The sequence below is a fragment of the Diabrotica virgifera genome, chromosome 7 (assembly GCF_917563875.1).
Source record: "Diabrotica virgifera virgifera chromosome 7, PGI_DIABVI_V3a".
Lineage (NCBI taxonomy): Eukaryota > Metazoa > Arthropoda > Insecta > Coleoptera > Chrysomelidae > Diabrotica > Diabrotica virgifera.
In genome coordinates, this window is record NC_065449.1 from 63,153,392 (window position 1) to 63,172,440 (window position 19,049).

Here is a 19,049-nt window from a genome sequence, read left to right on the forward strand (position 1 = left end):
TTGTTAGCCCGTTGGCATTCCAAATAGCTATTTTCAAGAATTTGATCATTTTGTTAATTTAGTGACGACGGTGGTGAGAAGGTTTAACAGTGTACCCATTTGTTCCATCAGGACTTTTAACATATTCTTTAGTTCAGCCATGTCATTTGAGGCGGGAGTATTGGTAGTAATTACTTCTGTTTGGTTTGTATTACTATTCGTAATTTGTTGTGAGTTATTAACGATTTGGGCGTAGGTAACTCCTGCTTGGACATGTTGTGCATGATTAATTGGCATGCTAGGCCTGGGTCTAATCGTTGGGAATTTTTTCGTTTGTAGCTCCTTGTATACCCTGCAACCTTTGTAGTTTGCTGGGTGGTCTCCCTCGCAGAGTACACACTTGACGTTGGCACTTCTTTCTTTAATAGTGCATTGCTCTGTTGCATGATCCCCTGTGCACTTTACACATCGTGGTCTAAGGTGGCAGTATGATTTGGTATGTCCGTATCGTTGACATCTAGAACATTGTGGTATCTCTCTTTTCTGGTACGGTGGTTCAATTTTAATCTTATGGTTTAATAGGAACTCAATGTCATATATATTTCTATTATTATCAGAAGGTTCCAAGTCGACGAAAAATAGTGATAGCTGATCGTTAGTTTTAGGGTGTTTGATGTTCCAAATGTTTCTAACAGTGTGGCCTTTCTCTTCTATTTCCTTTTTTATAAGATTTTTGTCCATCGAGTAATGCATGTTCTTAAGAACAACCCTGAACTGCGCTCGTTTTTTATTTGATAAGTATGAAACTCTGTCTTTTTTTCCGATAGGGCTGTTGTTATTGTACTATAGTAGTCAGCAGATTTTGGCTGAAGTTTAACTTGATCGGAGCTAAGAACTTTTAATTCGTAATTATTTTCAGCAATTTGGTTTAGTAATTCGATAAGTGGGGGTATGTGTTTAACCCCCTTAATAAATATTGGAGGCGGTTTGGTTATTTTCTCTTTTTCACTTGTGCTTTCATGGTCATTTATTTCATCATCTTTTGACTCGCTATTTAGTGCCTCGAATCTGTTAGAAGTGGTAGTCGGCGAGTTCAGCCAGTAATCGTTTATTTTTGTTTGCTTTACAATTCTTTTGTCTGGACTAGTTCGATGTCTTTTGTTGGAGTTTTCGACTGTTTTCCATTCGGTTTGATTTAATGAGGTGGAAGGTGGGTTAGTATATTGGGGTTGCTTTAAGGGTTGAGAGTAAGATGTGTTTAATGGTTGAGAAATTTGCATATTACCTTGTAATTGTTGATCAGTGCACATTTGGTATTTTGGAGCGTACGCCACTGGCTGCTGACTAGTACCCATTGCGTCGCATTGCATAGGTTCGTTAGATTGCAGAATATTCCGATTTATCGCCGTCGAAGCGGAATCCATTTTCGCTTTTTGGATCCCATTAACAATCGTTTAATTTGTTTCACCACAAAAACTGGATTTTTATTTTTGTATTTATATTTAACTATAGATAAGCAAACTGGTAATATCGACTGTCTCGTTCGAAATTCAAACAAAGACCATCCCCAAAGCGCTCGAGTGACTGCACATTTAGCATACTTTGCTCCCCTACCATAATATATCTGCTTGTTCCTACAACCAGAAACAAAAATAGAGAACTATAGGTACTTCCAAGTCATGCGATACCTTTTTCGTTTTCCGGTGACACAATTGTAATGTATCTGCTTGTTTCAACTGCGTAGCTTCACTAGAAACGAAATTAGAGAACTATAGATTCTTCCAAGCCCTGTGTTAACTTTTTCGCTTTCCGGTGACCCAATTATAATATATCTGCTTGTTCCAACTCATTTGCTTCATCAGAAGCGAAGTTAGGAAACTATAGGCTCTTCCAAGATGTGCGTTACCTTTTTCGCTTTCCGACGACACAATTATAACATATCTACTTGTTCCAACTCCGTTGCTTCACCAGAAGCGAAGTTAGGAAACTATAGGCTCTTCCAAGTTGTGCGTTACCTTTTTCGTTTTCCGGTGACCCAATTATAATATATATGCTTGTTCCAACTACGTTGCTTCACCAGAAGCGAAGTTAGAAAACTATTGGGTCTTCCAAGTTGTGCGTTACCTTTTTGGCTTTCCGGTGACCCAATTATAATATATCTGCTTGTTCCAACTCCGTTGCTTCACCAGGAGCGAAGTTAGAAAACTATTGGGTCTTCCAAGTTGTGCGTTACCTTTTTGGCTTTCCGGTGACCCAATTATAATATATCTGCTTGTTCCAACTCAGTTGCTTCATCAGAAGCGAAGTTAGGAAACTATAGGCTCTTCCAAGTTGTGCGTTATCTTTTTCGTTTTCCGGTGACATAATTATAATATATCTGCTTGTTACAACTCCGTTGCTTCACCAGATGTGAAGTTAGAAAACTATTGGGTCTTCCAAGTTATGCGTTACCTTTTTGGCTTTCCGGTGACCCAATTATAATATATCTGCTTGTTCCAACTCCGTTGCTTCACCAGAAGCGAAGTTAGAAAACTACTGGGTCTTCCAAGTTGTGCGTTACCTTTTTGGCTTTCCGGTGACCCAATTATAATATATCTGCTTGTTCCAACTCCGTTGCTTCACCAGAAGCGAAGTTAGAAAACTATTGGGTCTTCCAAGTTGTGCGTTACCTCTTTCGTTTTCCGGTGACCCAATTATAATATATCTGCTTGTTCCAACTCCGTTGCTTCACCAGAAGCGAAGTTAGAAAACTATTGGGTCTTCCAGTTGTGCGTTACCTTTTTGGCTTTCCGGTGACCCAATTATAATATATCTGCTTGTTCCAACTCCGTTGCTTCACCAGAAGCGAAGTTAGAAAACTATTGGGTCTTCCAAGTCGTGCGTTACTTATTTCGCTTTCCGGTGACACATAATATGTATCTGCTTATGAATGTTTTTTTGATATTGATAACTATTTCCGAAGTGAAAGTCGAAAGGTCAAGTAAACTTGATTTCAAACTCGAATTGTGGCTTATGCCCAAATAAAATAGTAAATCTTATTATTTTTAGTACAACAATGAACTAACATTTTTTAAAAAGGTCCGCATGTACATTTTTTTATTTCAGCTTCTATTTCCGTTCAGATCGGATTTAAGTTGTTTCTTTAAATTAAATGGTTCTTTATTGAGGATCCCACAATAATGCTTTTCCACGGTAAACATCAATTTCCTTCCGATAGTTCCGACCATTCCATTACTAACAAATATTCAACTCATGCGCGCCAAAACCAACAAACCACTCGCAAACCCGTCCAAATACGTATTGCGAACCATCAAAGCGTTTGTTGAAAAACCGACAGAATTTAGATCGTGGTGCGCCGTGTGCGTGCCGTTTGTGCGTCACTTGAAAACACGTACTAATCTGACGAATACGCTGCGCGCGAGCGGCTCGCACACCGAGCAGAGCGCATATGTATCTCCGCCTTAAGGAGTATCATGTGTCATAATTATTATAATCTCCTTTATACACATAAAAAAATTGTTTAGTAAATATGTATTTCTTAAATCCACCCAATCCTTGGAAAATGATTCATGGTATTTAAAAATATCTATTAACGACACTGTTATTGACAAAGTCGATCAAATTTAAATTTAAATGACGGTTGTGAATTGCATTGGTGTTATTTCTAACGTGCTATGTACTAAGAGTATAAGTCATAAAATAGATTTTTCAGGATTCTTCTATATTTTGAATTATATCATTAATAAGGTATTACAAAAGTAGAAAGTAAAATAGTTAATTACTAATTTATTAATCATATTTCGTCACCATTTTGATATTTAGTTGTAATAGTTATTTCATCAGTGGTAAAAAAGACTTTGAAAAGTCCTAATAAAAAATTTTCATTTTTGACTTATACTCTTAATACATAGCACTCTAGATTTAATATTTTAGCAAAATACGTAATCAGCAAAAATCTTATTTAAAACATGCGAACCGTTTTTGCAATCACTACACTTGTTTCAACCTTTTGTTTTGTTGAAAACTCGGAAGTGATTTAGTGCCAGTTTGTTTCAAGGTTATATTTAATACAGTGTCTGTAGAAAGTAAAGTCCTGGATGTATTTTATTCAAATTTGGACATACCAGCAACTTGTCAAGTATTTTCCAATTTTACTGCATGCAAAACCATTCGTATAATTTTCATTCTACGCAAAATAGAGATCTTAATGAACATTTGATGTTGACAAATAATTTCGAGTATTCGAAATATTCCGTCCCACTTCTTTTAACACGCCCTGTATATACATATTATATTCATTTTATTTGCCTTTGATAGAGTAAAATCCAATATTCTTACTGAACATAAAATATAGCAAATTAAATATTTTACTTTTCAAGCGATCAGAATTAAATATTAACGCCCCACTGTTTGAGACCTACTGATCATCTCTTAATTGCATATCGGCCGTCAGGGTAAAAGGACTTTAATTAAATTACTCATAAATTACTTGAAAAAAAAACAAATAGTCATTTAAATGAAATAGGTATAAATATAACAAAACTATTAAATTAAGGTAAAAATAAAATAAAAATCTGTGGCTAACAGACCTACATCCAAGCCGTCTTTTCACACACACATACTATATGCCTAAGATGTGTTATAACACAATAAGATTTGACATCAATATTGTAAATATTAAGCAAGTATTAAATTGATAGTAATTAAGGAAGACTGAACAACTGACTAAAAACTGATCTGATTTTTTTGTGTCATTACCAATTTATTTGAAGATAATTAGAATTAGGCCAGGAGTTGAGGTGACTGATTATTAAGATAATAAGACATTATATTTGGAAGATGGCAAGTGTGTGCATTTGTTTTTATTGTGACCGGGAGGTTAAACCAAAGCAAATTTCCATTGAGTGTATCACTTGTTGCTCATGGGTCCATAAGGGATGCACGGATTTGACTAAAAGTGAATATGAAAAAATCTGTGCTGACTTTCGCAAAACTAAATCGCATAACTGGGAATGTAAAGTATGCAAAGAGACGGTGGTGAAGAGATTATCTTTGAATTCTGTTTCAAATAGCCGGAAAAATTCGGTATCAAAAGAAAGTGCTGACAATGGAAAACAGGTGCCCAATGCTGATTTTTCAAGTCTACTGTGCAATACTGTGGATGCTGTAGAGAGTGAAACTGCAATCAAGGATGAAATAAATAATTTATTAAAGAAAAGTACCACTACCAATAAAGATGTACTAGTAGTTATTGTTCACATAATTAACCTATTGTTAAATCAGAGGACTGAAGTGCAGGCAACAATAGATACAAATAAAGCGTCTGTAAAATCTAATGAGGCGAAAGTTGAAACTTTAGAAAAGAAACTTGAAGGGTTACAAGAAAAAATTGAAACCATGTGTGGAAATGTAAGTGAGGAGATAAGAAATCAAAGTGTATCTATTATCAAAGATGAGCAAGATCTGTTCCTGGAATTAGAAGATAGAAGTAGTCGATCTAAAAATATACTAATCTATAATGTTGATGAGAGCCAATCTAAGGTTACTAATGAGAGAATAGATCATGACAAGGCAAATACTCGAGAAGTACTAACGAAACTGGAGGTTGGAGCAACTGAGTTTAAGGTTTTGAGGGTAGGACGTGGTAATAGCACTAGTGACAGGCCAAGACCACTTAAGGTCATTTTTCAAAATAATACCACAGTGATTGCATGTCTTAAAAACAAACATAAGTTGAAGCCATCGAGCATATTGATTAAATCAGATCTTACTCAAATGCAACGAAATCATCTCAAGAAATTATATGAAGAACTTGATAGGCGTAGAAGAAATGGTGAATCAAACTTGGCAATACGATACAAGAATGGTAACCCGTTTATTTCAAAGGTAAAAGAACAAAACCACCAGAATCCAAAAAACTACCAAATGCGAACATAAGTATGAATAGTCTATCACTTTACTACCAAAATGTGCGTGGTCTGCGTACGAAGCTAAAGGACATATATTTGACATCCTGTTCAGCTACATATGACGTTATTTTCCTAACAGAGAGTTGGCTTGGTCCTGAAATTAAAAGTAATGAAGTTTTCTGTGATTTATATACCGTGTACCGTCGGGACCGTGATCATATTTCCAGCGAGAAATCAAGAGGAGGTGCTATCAGAGTGTGCTCTGATGCTATCAGAGAAATCATAGCAGTTAGAAGTGATATCAGTTCTTGTCTAGTGGAAATTGCCAGTTCAAATGTATAACAGGTTTTTGCTGGAATTACTATTAATTGCATTAAATATGTTTTTGGCTGTGTCTACATTCCGCCCAGATCTAGATTGAATGTTTATTCCAATCACATTGATACTGTAAAACTAATTATGAATAAGTATAAAGATTCTAAACTAGTATTATTTGGGGATTATAATCTACCAAATCTGATATGGGACGGTGAGACGACTGCTAAAAATATAAGTAATGAGACTGAAATTTTGTTTTGTGACGAGTTCAATTTTTTAGGATTAGGTCAATATAATTATTTTAAAAACCAGTATGACTCAATTCTTGATCTGTGTTTCTCTGATACTTATTTAAATCTAAAAAAAGCGGAAGCTTTAATGACGTATGACAGGTATCATCCCTCACTTGAAGCATTAATATTATTTGATAATCAATATATCAGTTTGGAAACTAATATTTATTATAACTTTCACAAGGCGGATTATGGTGCCTTGAATAATTATTTGCTTCAGATCAATTGGATTGAGTTATACTGTTTAGAGGATGTAAATGACATTTTAGATGCTTTTTATTATATTATTTGGAACGCAATTGAACTTTTTGTACCAAAGATATCTGAAAAGGATCGAATTTTCCTGTTTGGTTCTCATCTGAACTTAAGAGTAAAATCATTGCCAAAAAGATTGCGCATAAAAAATATACAACTACAAATAAGTATCACCACTATATTGAATTTAAAAATTTGAGAGATGAATGCTCATCACTCACTGAGCAGTCTTACAATGCTTACGTTTCAAAGATGGAAGTGAGAATAAATGAGAACTCTGGTGAATTTTGGAAGTTCATCAAAAATAAAACCAACGGACATGGTGCTCTCCCTGGCTCTATGTTTCTAGGTGAGGAAAGTGAGAATGACAAACAAAAAATAACAGAGTTGTTTGCGAAACATTTTGGTACTGTATACAGCACTTTTAATGGTAAATCTCTGGATAACCTGGAGAGTAATGAAATTTTCTCACAACAGCTGGAGGTGGAAATTAGTAACCTCGAAGTCACTTTTGACAATTTACTGAATGTGTTGTTGTCATTAAATGTCAATAAAGGGGCTGGCCCTGATTTGATACCGAATTTGTTCCTAAGAGAAAGTGCAGTGTCCTTGTGTGAACCATTAGTATATGTTCTTAATAAATCTCTCCAGACGGGAATTTTCCCGAACAGATGGAAACATTCCTTTGTGTGTCCTATTTTCAAGGCAGGAGATCATAGTGATATCAAAAATTATCGGCCAGTTTGTATTCAGTCAGCCTTATCTAAAGTATTTGAAAAAATGGTTTTGTCAAGTTTGGATAATTGTTTTAGGAACATTATTACGGACAACCAACATGGATTTGTAGGCGGACGTTCTACTCTCACTAACCTCTTTTTGTATATCGATAGTATAGGTACAGCAATGGATGAGGGTTACGAGGTGCACTCTATATACACCGATTTCAGTAAGGCCTTTGACCTACTAGATCATAATGTCTTAATTACAAAGCTGAGAAACTTTGGTATCACTGGTTCTTTATTAGCTTGGTTTACTTCGTATTTGCAAGGAAGAACATTGCAAGTAAGATCAGCAGGATGTGTTTCTAATGGATTTGAAGCCGTGTCAGGGGTTACGCAGGGTTCCCATTTGGGTCCTAAGCTTTTTCTGTTGTTGGTAAATGATATTGGTAGGAACTTTAAATCTGAATATCGGATATTTGCAGACGACTTAAAGATATTTAAATGCATTAGGTCAGAATCTGATTGTGAGGGTTTGCAGAGAGACTTGGATTCTTTAGTACATTGGTGCCAGGAAAATAATCTTAGATTGAATGCTTCGAAATGCTCATATATTATTTTTTCACGTAATAAGACCACCAGTGATTTTAAATACAAGATAGGAGATGTGGATTTATCTAGGGTTCAGGTAATTAAGGATTTAGGTGTGTTACTAGATAGTAAGCTAAGTTTCGTGGACCATTATGATGCCATTATTGCGCGTGCTAATCTAACATTAGGGTTAGTCATCAGAATGTCATATGATTTTAATAATTTGTTTGTAATTGTGAGATTGTTTTTGAGTTATGTTCGTTCATTACTAGAGTATTGTTCGGTGATTTGGAGTCCAAGTTATGAGAATCACAAATATCGAATTGAATCGATTCAAAATAAATTCGTTAGATATCTGCGGTATAGATTAGGTACTAGAGGAATGCAATTGAATTCCAGTCAGGTCATGCAGATGTTTGATTTGCACCGTCTAGAGGATCGCAGGCGATACTTTGACCTTAATTTCGTATTTAAGGTGTTAGATGGTATTATTGTTGCACCTAGCATTCTGGGTCGAATAGATTTATAGCAAGGTCGTCCCTTGCTATCCGCTAGATCGTGCAATACACGTCATGCAGAAAATATGCCTTTAAATAGAATTGTTTCTAGTGTAAATCATGCCTATTCTGTAACTCATTTCGATGATAGAAGTCAGTAAAATCGAATAGAAGTGGCCAAGTCGAATAGAAATAGTCCAAATCGGTATTCCATAACTACTTCGGAATCTCTACAATCGTAATAGTGAATAGAAATCACTTCGACAGCATTTACCCTGTCGAGATGAGATTTCGAGATTTCGATTATCGGAACAAGCGCATTTTGTTTTGTTTTGACATTTATATTTTTTATATCTACTAAAAATAGTTGATTACTACTTATTTATAATTATTTATAGTATTTGTACCTTTTTTAACTCCTTAATTTTTAGTCTGTGGTGTTATTTGTATAGAGAATTATATATTTAATTTAGACATGTACGAGTATAAATTGAACCTAACCTTATTTATTTGCTATTTGGCTTGGCATCTGAAATCTGAATGTTTGCCAGCCACAGTGTTGCCATAATTTTTTCGCTTATTCCTTATAAAATTTTAATCAATGGTATAATGTACAAGAATAGCATACGTATATGATAGACTTCTTATGCGTTGATTGCTAAATATATTATACCAGTATAATACTTGTATATTTATCAATCAACGCTCATAGTCTGAACAAATTATAGAAAAGAAGCCATTTTTGGGAAAAGTTGTTTAGCAGTTATTTCGGCTGGAATCAAATCTTAAAGATTGCATATTATTAGTAATACATATCGATTTTAAATAATTTATTAATAATAATTAATAACATTAATTTAAATTATCTTTAATGTAAAAGCATTTATACGTCTTATCTTCATTTAGCTTTTTTATATTATATCAATGTATCTTCTTTTTTATAACAATTTTAATTCACTTGGATTTAAAGCCATTTATCCTCTTTTGAGCTTTTTGTATCCAGTATTTATTATTTATATTAATATTTTATTATTTATAAATTTAACTTTATGTAATGTGATAGCATGAAAAAATTGAGCATATGGCAACGGTGTAATATCTCAAGGAAGCAGTTCACGGAACACTCATACCGCTTGTCAATGCGGGGTTGCCACCACCTCCTGACCGTGTGGAATAGAGGTTACCGATTTCGAATACGATGTGAGTTACAGAATGCCAATCCAAACACGAAAATGACGCGATAGATATTAAACATTCCGATTTCGGGTAATTACGATTCGACTTGGTCATTTCTATTCGATTTGTTAAAAGTTACAGAATAGGGCTGAATGAGTTCCCAAATATAGACTTTATGGGAGTTACACTAAATGCTTTTAAAAGGACTATTTCGCGTGAATTATTTTAATTTGATTTTAATTTTTTGATGTCGTTAGTTTAATTGTAAGTAATGTAAGTTAACTTGTGTTCAATGTTTACTTTTGACTTTTAATTTTAATTGTAAAATATAGTTTTCCGTCAATAAATATTAATTTAATTTAAACATGACTAAAATCCGATGTAAAAATTTTATTGCCGATCCCATATATTTGTTCAGTTTCTTAGCACTAGGGAGAGTAATAAGTAACGCTACCGCTCACTCTTATAAAAAAAATTGTGTGCCATTGGAAGACCAAGAATAACTCCTAGAATTTAGTGTCTACAATTTTGATACTCAACTGTAGCATTATTTGTATAAAGTCTGATGTAAAGCTGTATTGTTTTCATTATCGCTTTATTAACGCCTATTTTTGTTTAGGTTCACTGATGTTTTTGATGAAATGGGTCGGTACTGACGAGGCCGACCTCGTACCAGCAAAGCAAGCAAACGTCAAATGTCCACAGGTAGTAATTAAGTTTTATGAAGAGCGACTAACTTGGTCTGCCCCACCATCAGAAGATTACCGAAATTAAAAGTCGTGTATTCTTAATTTTAAGCATAGTATGTAACTTAGTTTCTCCGTTTTTTACTTTTTTTATTGATCTTGCCTTTTTAATAAGGTAAAACTTAATTTTAACGTGGGATTATTGAACAAAAAAGTGTTGATTTTTATTACATTATAGAGTTTATAATATGCTTTATTAGGTTTATAACTTTGGGAAGATGGAAGTTTTTGAATATATTGGGACCATCAAATTTTGGTTGACATACATTACACTTAGTTCAGTCACATTTGATTAGTCATCGGGACGCCATGTTTCTAATCAAATGACATAAACAAAAAAAAAAACATGTACAGTAGAATACCCCGGTTATCCGTGCTCCATGGGACCAACACGGCACTGATAATAGTTGAAAAATTTATTTTTTATATATGATACATATCGCACTTTGAAAACCATAGGGCAGTAACTGCAAAAATCATAATATTGAGTTATGAGCATTTTAAGTTTTTGTAAAGTTAATTTTATTTACTGTAATTCCAAAAATTAAGCTGTAAACCTGGTATTTGGCACAATTGTCTTTAATTTTACATATTTTTATATGAATTAAAAAGTACGTAAAATTTCCCCCAGGAAATAGGTATTTTAGCACATACGGCCATATGGTATTAAAAAATATATCAATTTTCGCACATGGTAGAGTAAAAATTCATATAAAATAACAGTTTTTTTATTGATTGTACTTATTTATTACAAATTTTTAGTGTTAACACTTAATCAAAGTCTTGCATATTATAATCTGTCGCTTATATAATGTCTGTCGGTTATAATTCGCTTTTCTTTTGGGATCTGCAGTACGACGTTGTATATCAATTTGTTATAGTCTTGTCGCTTATTTCCAGTGTTGCAATCAAATCTCTATGCAGCACTCTGTTTTGTTGCATTCAAAGGATGTTTCCTTAGTAGATCTTGCTTTCATTTTACGAGCGTGGGTCACATTTTGCACATATTGCCATATAGATCTGGGGTTTTTTTTTCCAATTTTAGAACCGTAGAGCATCAACTACTGCAGATAATGCCTGATGGTATAAAAAGAAGAACCGATTTTTGACAAAAGCCATAGGGATGTATCTTTCTGGTGCCGAACTTAAAATTTTTTGCAGACGCTGCTATATAGCATTAAAAAATAGATTTTTTTTCCTATTAGACTGCATTCAAAGGTCATTTCATGAAAAAATTGCAGATATTGCCATATGGTTTTCAAGGTGCGATATGTACACACATAATGTGCCTACTATAACAAGATAAAGAAAAAGAAAATCTCATAAGTTTAAAACTCATAGTTCAATCTTCTGATGTATTCTATGCAAGTTCAAACCGCAAGATTGACAAGTTCTGAAGGTTCTCGTTGCTCAAGCCTATCTCAAGTCATTATTAGTTCTCTTTTGATTAATACCGTTCCATCATTTTCTTCGTCTTTATTCTCATTTTCAAATGAATCAGTTTTAAAGGTTCTTTTATTTTCAAGTGTTCAAGTTGTTATTTCTGCAGAAACCACTTGGTTTTATTAAAGTGCTTTATCGAGTTATTAAAAAGTCAATCGTTCCAATGATTTTCTTGCAGATATGTTGAGAGTAGAGTTCGACCTGAACATGGAATTTTGTATTGTTTGCTTAACAACCTCATAGATTCATGATAATAATGCAACACGTTCACCTTTCTACTTCTGTTTAAAATCTGTAATGTTTGTTCAATATTTAAAGCATTTCTCTTGCGATTACCACTGGTTATTGTCAGTTACTGGTAAAGACACGTATTAGACACGCTAAGAATATAGCAGAGTAGTTAATCTTCTCTAGCGCGCAACTAAATCTCACACATACGGAGTAGCACGCAGCAGCGTATGATTTACAGGGATTCCCAGAGCACTTGCTATCGGTATTGCGTTATTATGGACCTCCCTCACGTCGTATACAGTCCCTGCTCAATTTAATAGACTCGCCCGAGAAATATCAGTTTTTTATCTTCAAAGTCATATGGAACTGCTAAATGGGTTATATAACGATTACTTAATAATCATGCTACATAATTAAGCTAAGATAGTGAATTTTTTTTTATTGAATTGATAAAACTTAACAGATGGCAATAGAATGTGCTAAAAGAGTGCACTGAGTCGACTTTTTCAAATTTAGTTTTTTAGTTAAATTAGTGGTTGTTGTTCGATTTTCGTAAAATTTGCAGTAGTGTTAATATTGTTCTATGTGAACGTTAGTTTTTAATTATATTTTTATATTTTTAATTATATTAATATGTTAATTTCTAAATGTTGAATATCTTCGATTGGAATTTTTTCATATGGGCGATTGTAAAAATCTTCTTGTGGAGAAAATCTCTTCTGTTACTGCTCTTTTAGAAAATATCGCATGTTGTCAAAAAGAAATAGCAAAAAAAATGCAGTGTATCTTAATCTTTATTTCGAAGGTTGAGTCAAAAACCTAAAGGGAAACATCATATTACATCGATTTGGAGGGGTTGGCATGGCAGAAAGATTTCAGTCACTTCCAGAGGGCAACGATTCTTAATACATTTTTCTGTAGAACACAGAAGAGTCACCCATAGTGATATAAGGAATGAATTGAAAAAATCAGAGTGTTCAGTATCGGACTCCACTGTACGCCAAAATTTGTACAGTATGGGATTCAAATGTCATAGGCCAGTTAAGTAACAAACCAAACAACCAAATATCACCACAAATGTTCAAAAAGGCTTAGTTTGGACCAATTTGCATTAATATTTTATAGTCATATAATATTTATGCGAATTGGCCGAAACTAAGCGTTTTTTGAGCATTTGTGGTGACGGTTTTGGTTTCTTAACTGGCCTATGACATTTGAATCCCATACTGTACAAATTTTGGCGTACAGTGAACTCCGATACTGAACACTCTGCTTCTTCCAATGTATTCCTTATATCGCTATGGGCGACTCTCAGTGTTCTACAGAAAAATTCATTAAGAATCGTTGCCCTCTGGGAGTTACTGAAATCTTTCTGCCATGCCAACCACTCCAAATCCATGTAACATGATATTTCCCTTTAGGTTTTTGACTCAACCTTAGAAATAAAGATTAAGCTACACTGCATTTTTTTTATATTTCTTTTTGATAACATGCGATATTTTCTAAAAGAGCAGTAATAGAACAACAAAAAGATTTTTACAATCACCCATATGAAAAAATTCCAATCGAAGATATTCAACATTTAGAAACTAACATATTTCTATTAATATCTTAAAATAAATTAAATAAATTAAAAACTACCGTTCACATAGAACAATATTAACACTCACCACTGCAAATTTTACGAAAATTGAACAACAATCACTAATTTAACTAAAAAACTAAATTTGAAAAAAGTCGACTCACTGCAACAGACATTCTATTGCCATCTGTTAAGTTTTCTCAATTCAATAAAAAAATTTCACTATTTTAGCTTAATTATATAGCATGATTATTAAGTAATCGTTATTTAACCCATTTAACAGTTCTGTATGATTTTGAAGATACTTTACAGGTGCTTGAAATTAAAAAACTGATATTTCTCGGGTGTCTAATAAATTGAATAGGGTCTTTAGAGTTTCCGTCGAGTAATTTACGGTGACGCTATTTCGATAAAACCTCAAAAATGCAATTTCAGTAACGGAAAATCATAGAACGGATAATCCGCGCACGGATAATCGGGGTCCTACTGTATTATTCATTGTTAATGAAAACGGGATGGTTCCCGGGAGTTCGCTGTATACATTATAGTTAAGTAACATCGAAGTAAAAACTCCTGTTGTATTTGGTTTAATTTTAATCAGGAATTAAAATTGAAAAATCCAAAGGGGTTACATAAGTTTCAGAACGAACATTTTCAGACTTATAAGTCCATCTTCAATTAACTTTGTACTTGCTAAATATCCTCAAAACCAAACAGGCTGTGGTTGAATTTAGTTGAATTGAAAAGTTACATTATAAAATTGTAAAAATAAAACGACTTATAGCTGATAAAAGTTTATAACTTTCCGGGAACATAATAGTCCCTACTCGAAAAGGAGGTCACATATACGAGTATGTATTGGTCTGTGTTCGCCAATTAGTTGGGAACTGGGGAAAAAAGGAGTTTTTACTTTGATGTTAAAAGTTATATGCATTGTACAATTTACAATAAACAAATTAAACTGCCATTGCATATGTGCTTGCAACTGTTTCTGTTAATTTATTTGTTATACATTATTGAAATCAACTATCACACTGATTCAAAAATTACTTTGGTGAGGAAAGGAGTTTAAAAAAAAGAGTTATTTATGAAGTAAATTCGTGACATGCTTCCACGTGAAAACAAACTTTTTGAATCATTCAAATAAAAGTACCACTTGTTATAATCTGTATATTAAATCAGATTTGATTGGTATACTTACTTACTTATTCCTCTTCACTCCATGCGGAGCATAGGGCGTCAACTGTCTGCCTCCATTCTGTCCTATCCTTTCCACTAATCTTTATTTCTGCCCAAGTTTTCCCAATAGCATTAATTTCTTTCTCCATACTTCTTTTCCACGGGTCTACCTGGTCTTCCCTTGCCATGTGGTGTGTATTCTAGGGTTTGTCTCGCTATGTCTGTGTCAGGTCTCCTTAGTGTGTGCCCCATCCAACTCGATTTCCTTTTGCATATTGTCTTGGATATAGGTTCCTGGTTAGTTCTTGTCCATAACTCTTGGTTTGATATGCGGTTTGGCCAGTAAATGTTAAGAATCTTCCTTAGGCATTTATTTATGAACACTTGCATCTGTCTGATACATTTTCTTGGCACTTTCCATGTTTCTGTTCCGTATAGTAACACAGTCTTCACGTTGCTGTTGAAAATTCTTATCCTGGTTTTACTTGTCATCTGACGTGATGACCACATTTTCCTTAGCATATTGAATGCGTTTTGAGCTATTCCTATTCTCCGTTTTACATCCTCCTTTGTCCCTCCTTTGTTGTTCAAAATACTGCCCAAATAGTTAAATTTCTCTACCGTTTCTAATTCCGTGCCTCCCAGTGATATTCCCATTTCTCTTGGTGTATTTATTTTCATTATCATAATGAAAATGAAAAAATAATGAAAATTTGATTGGTATAGTAGACTCCAAATTCAGCTAGGTCAGGAATGGCGAACCTTTTTTATGTGAGTACGATAAAGCCATAGAAATTCCTCTTTAAATAGATAACGTAGTCGAGAAGTCCATAGAAAACCTCTTTTCCTATACTTTGTGGATCTCTCAAAAGCGTTTGAAAGAGTCCAACTGAAAGACATGAAGCAGAAAAACGTCAATAAAAACACAGCAAGAATCAGGGAGCTTAACAGTTGCCATAAAACAAGAATATAATCAACATGGACTGACAGAAGAAATAGAACGTGTGGGCAGGAATCAAACAGGGAGATCACCTCAGTACGACTCTCTTTAACAGGATCACGGACAAGATAATAGAAAGCGCAAATGAAACCAACATCGACTACAAAATGGCCAATGACCTCCAACGCCTATTTTACAGATTCAATATAACAACACATAAGTTAGACATGTTAATATCTCACGAAAAATATGACGGAATGCATTAACTAAGTCTACTAAAACTTCTAAAGAATAATTGAAAGTAAATGACTGAAACTTCATATTATCATTTTTGTAGAGTAGTAATATCACTAATTTTGATTTGACTAGCACTTTTCGTTCATTATCTCTCAGTGTTTCATCGAATATATCGCAGTGATCAAGTATTCTTATTAAAAGAAACATCTTAACATCAGTGGCGTGCTGGCCATATAAATGAAACGGTGCAATCACCGAGAGGCTGCGGCCTCTTGAGGCCGGCCAAATAAATTTTTGTTTCATAAAAATTTCTAGATCTGATGTAACAACAATTTTTTTTAATTTCGAATCGACTGATGTTAACAAAACATTTCACAAAAATTTAAATCTTTTTTGATTGTAAAATACAGTTTAAGTAAATTAATAAGACTCTATGTACATAAATGATTGCTACAGATAAATAAGCATTTATTAACTCTCTCAGTGACACGAGTATCTTGTGAAAGAAGCTTTTCAACGTTGAAATACATAAAAAATAGGATAAGAATTACTTTAACACAAGATCACTTAGAAACATTTGTGCTAATGGCTAGAGAAAAAGACTGAGCTGTATGAGCTTAAAAATAATGAAATAATCGACGAATTTGCTCAAAAATCTTCTTTAAGGGCGTAGGCGCAAAATTTTGCGCAATGTGTTTTAAAAACATTTATTTTTTTCGAATCCTGAGAAAACTAATAAGTATTTTTGAAAAATTAAACGCAGATTGAAATATTGCATTATTACCGAGGGCCGAAAGTCCCTGCAAACTTCTATAATGTTTATTTTAATAAGTTACAGGGGTAAAAAAAGAGAAAATTTAGTGTGATTTTAAATTTCAAATATCTCATTCAAAAGAAACTTTTTGGTTATTCTAAGGGACTTTAGGCACTCGGTAATAATGTAATCTTTCATTATTCGTTTAAATTTTTCAAAAATACTTATTAGTTTCCTCAGGATTTGAAAAAAAAATGAATGATTTTAAAACACATTGGCGCGAAATTTTGCGGCTACGACCTTAATGCGGAAATTATTGAATGAGAGTTAATTATTGTATAAAATAATTGCAAAGTAATGTTTAGAATAATGCGTTGTATTAACATTTAAATATTGTTAAATTAAAGTATTTGTACTGTACTTGTATTTGTACCCTCTTGTATAATTATTATTGATTTACTAAAATTCAACTTGATACATAATTGAAAAATTCTCAAAATTTAATTTTATTTTCATCTTTTAATCACATTAAATTTATATATATTTATTCAGGAAATTATGGTTTCTGCCTTACTGCAAACAACGTTGTCATACATGTGATAATATTTATTATTTGTAAGATTGCTTATTCTTAAATAATAAAACAGCAAATTTGAAACAATTTCATTGAATTTAAAGTTTAATGTTTGATTTAAAAATAATTTATATTTTTGTTTTATAATAACGATTAAAAAATCCTGAAAATAGAAGGTAAAATGAGGATGGAAGGCCGCTTTTCTATAAAATCACCGGGCCGCTTGAAAAGTTCCAGCACGCCACTGCTTAACATTAAGGAGAAACAGCAAAATTGTAATCTAAAATTATTCAAAATGTCAAGATAACTGTTAGCACTGTAAGTCGAGAATGGCACTGTGTGATTGGCATCTAAAGAAGTTATTATTGAAGGTATGTTTAAACCTTAAACGGAATAAGCAGGTTTTTCAGAATTAAGCGTTAAGACCTTAAGCGTCATTAGGTTTTATATCATACATTCTATCACCACCTAATAACAGCAATAACATCTAAATTTAAGCCATATATATTTTATTATTAATATTAAATCACCTTAGTTTAATTTTGTCAATTTCAAAAACAATATAAAGTTGCAATAATATGAATCTATTATATTTTTTATTCTTAAGACCTATTGCTCAGATTTTGTACAGAAAAATATCTGATCCTTTGTATATTAATAATAAGTAGGCGGACTTTTGTATAAAATTCAAAAAATTGTAAAATTTTCTAATGACATTGGTAGAGTAAAATATAAATACGCACTATATTTCTCTACTCTTTAATCTAATCGTATTTTATACAGAATTCTGTTAATAAATGTTCATAACAAATAATACTTATTTATACTTATTTACATTTCTTCAGCTGTTCCTATCGTTTTTCCTTACAAACACGTCCTTTTTAAACAGAATCAATGCTATGAATTACGAAATAGAAGAGCTAAGACTAGTCGGAGAGGCTGATGCAGCAGACATAATATGTCTGCATATATTATATGCACCAACAGAAGAAGGAATAGAAGATGTAATAAAAAAAAGAATGTGTGTGTATTTTGTACGCACGTAAGAAGTTATACTTCTATTATATGAATAATTAAAAATAAATATACTGTAAACAGTTTGTTTTAATTTTTTTAAACACAAAACTAATTTTGTGCTTACCGCTTTCAAAAAAATTTAAAAAAATTATCGGATTGCACTGGATTCGAACTCGAGACCTCTCGTTCTCTGGCCGAATGCTATACCAAATATGCTACGAGCATGGGCGTCCGCAGGATCAAAACTAGGGCAGGGCAGATTTGAGAAATAAAAAAAGTGGTTAGATAAGCAATAATAAATATAGACGTAAATTGAGAGTTTTCAGAGAGGGTGAAGGGGTTTCCTAAGAAAAGTTTTGAAAAAATGTTTTTGGAGCCAAGATTATAACTCAATGACTTAACTAAATATAATTTAAATATTTAAAAATGTTTTAACGATTTTTACAAAAACGTGATGCAAATTTAACAAGTTTCTTTCCTTCTGGATAAGTCTTCGATTTGGGAAGCAAGATAAATTGTCTGTTCCTAAACACTATTATTTAAACAACAATTTACGCGGATCAATTGTAAATTCTTGTAAAACTTTCTCTACAAACTCTTTCTTTTTTG

At 33.0% G+C, this 19,049-nt stretch overlaps 1 protein-coding gene across 1 annotated transcript in view; it reads left to right on the top strand.

Annotated features, from left to right (window-relative positions):
* LOC114329840 (chromobox protein homolog 1) overlaps positions 1 to 18,237 on the top strand; it is a 40,661-nt gene extending 22,424 nt beyond the window's left edge. The window contains exon 3 of the mRNA XM_028279097.2: positions 10,357 to 18,237. Within this exon, the coding sequence (XP_028134898.1) occupies positions 10,357 to 10,511 (155 nt within the window). The 3' untranslated portion in view covers positions 10,512 to 18,237. The remainder of the gene's footprint in view (positions 1 to 10,356) is intronic.
* The last annotated feature ends 812 nt before the right edge of the window (positions 18,238 to 19,049 follow it).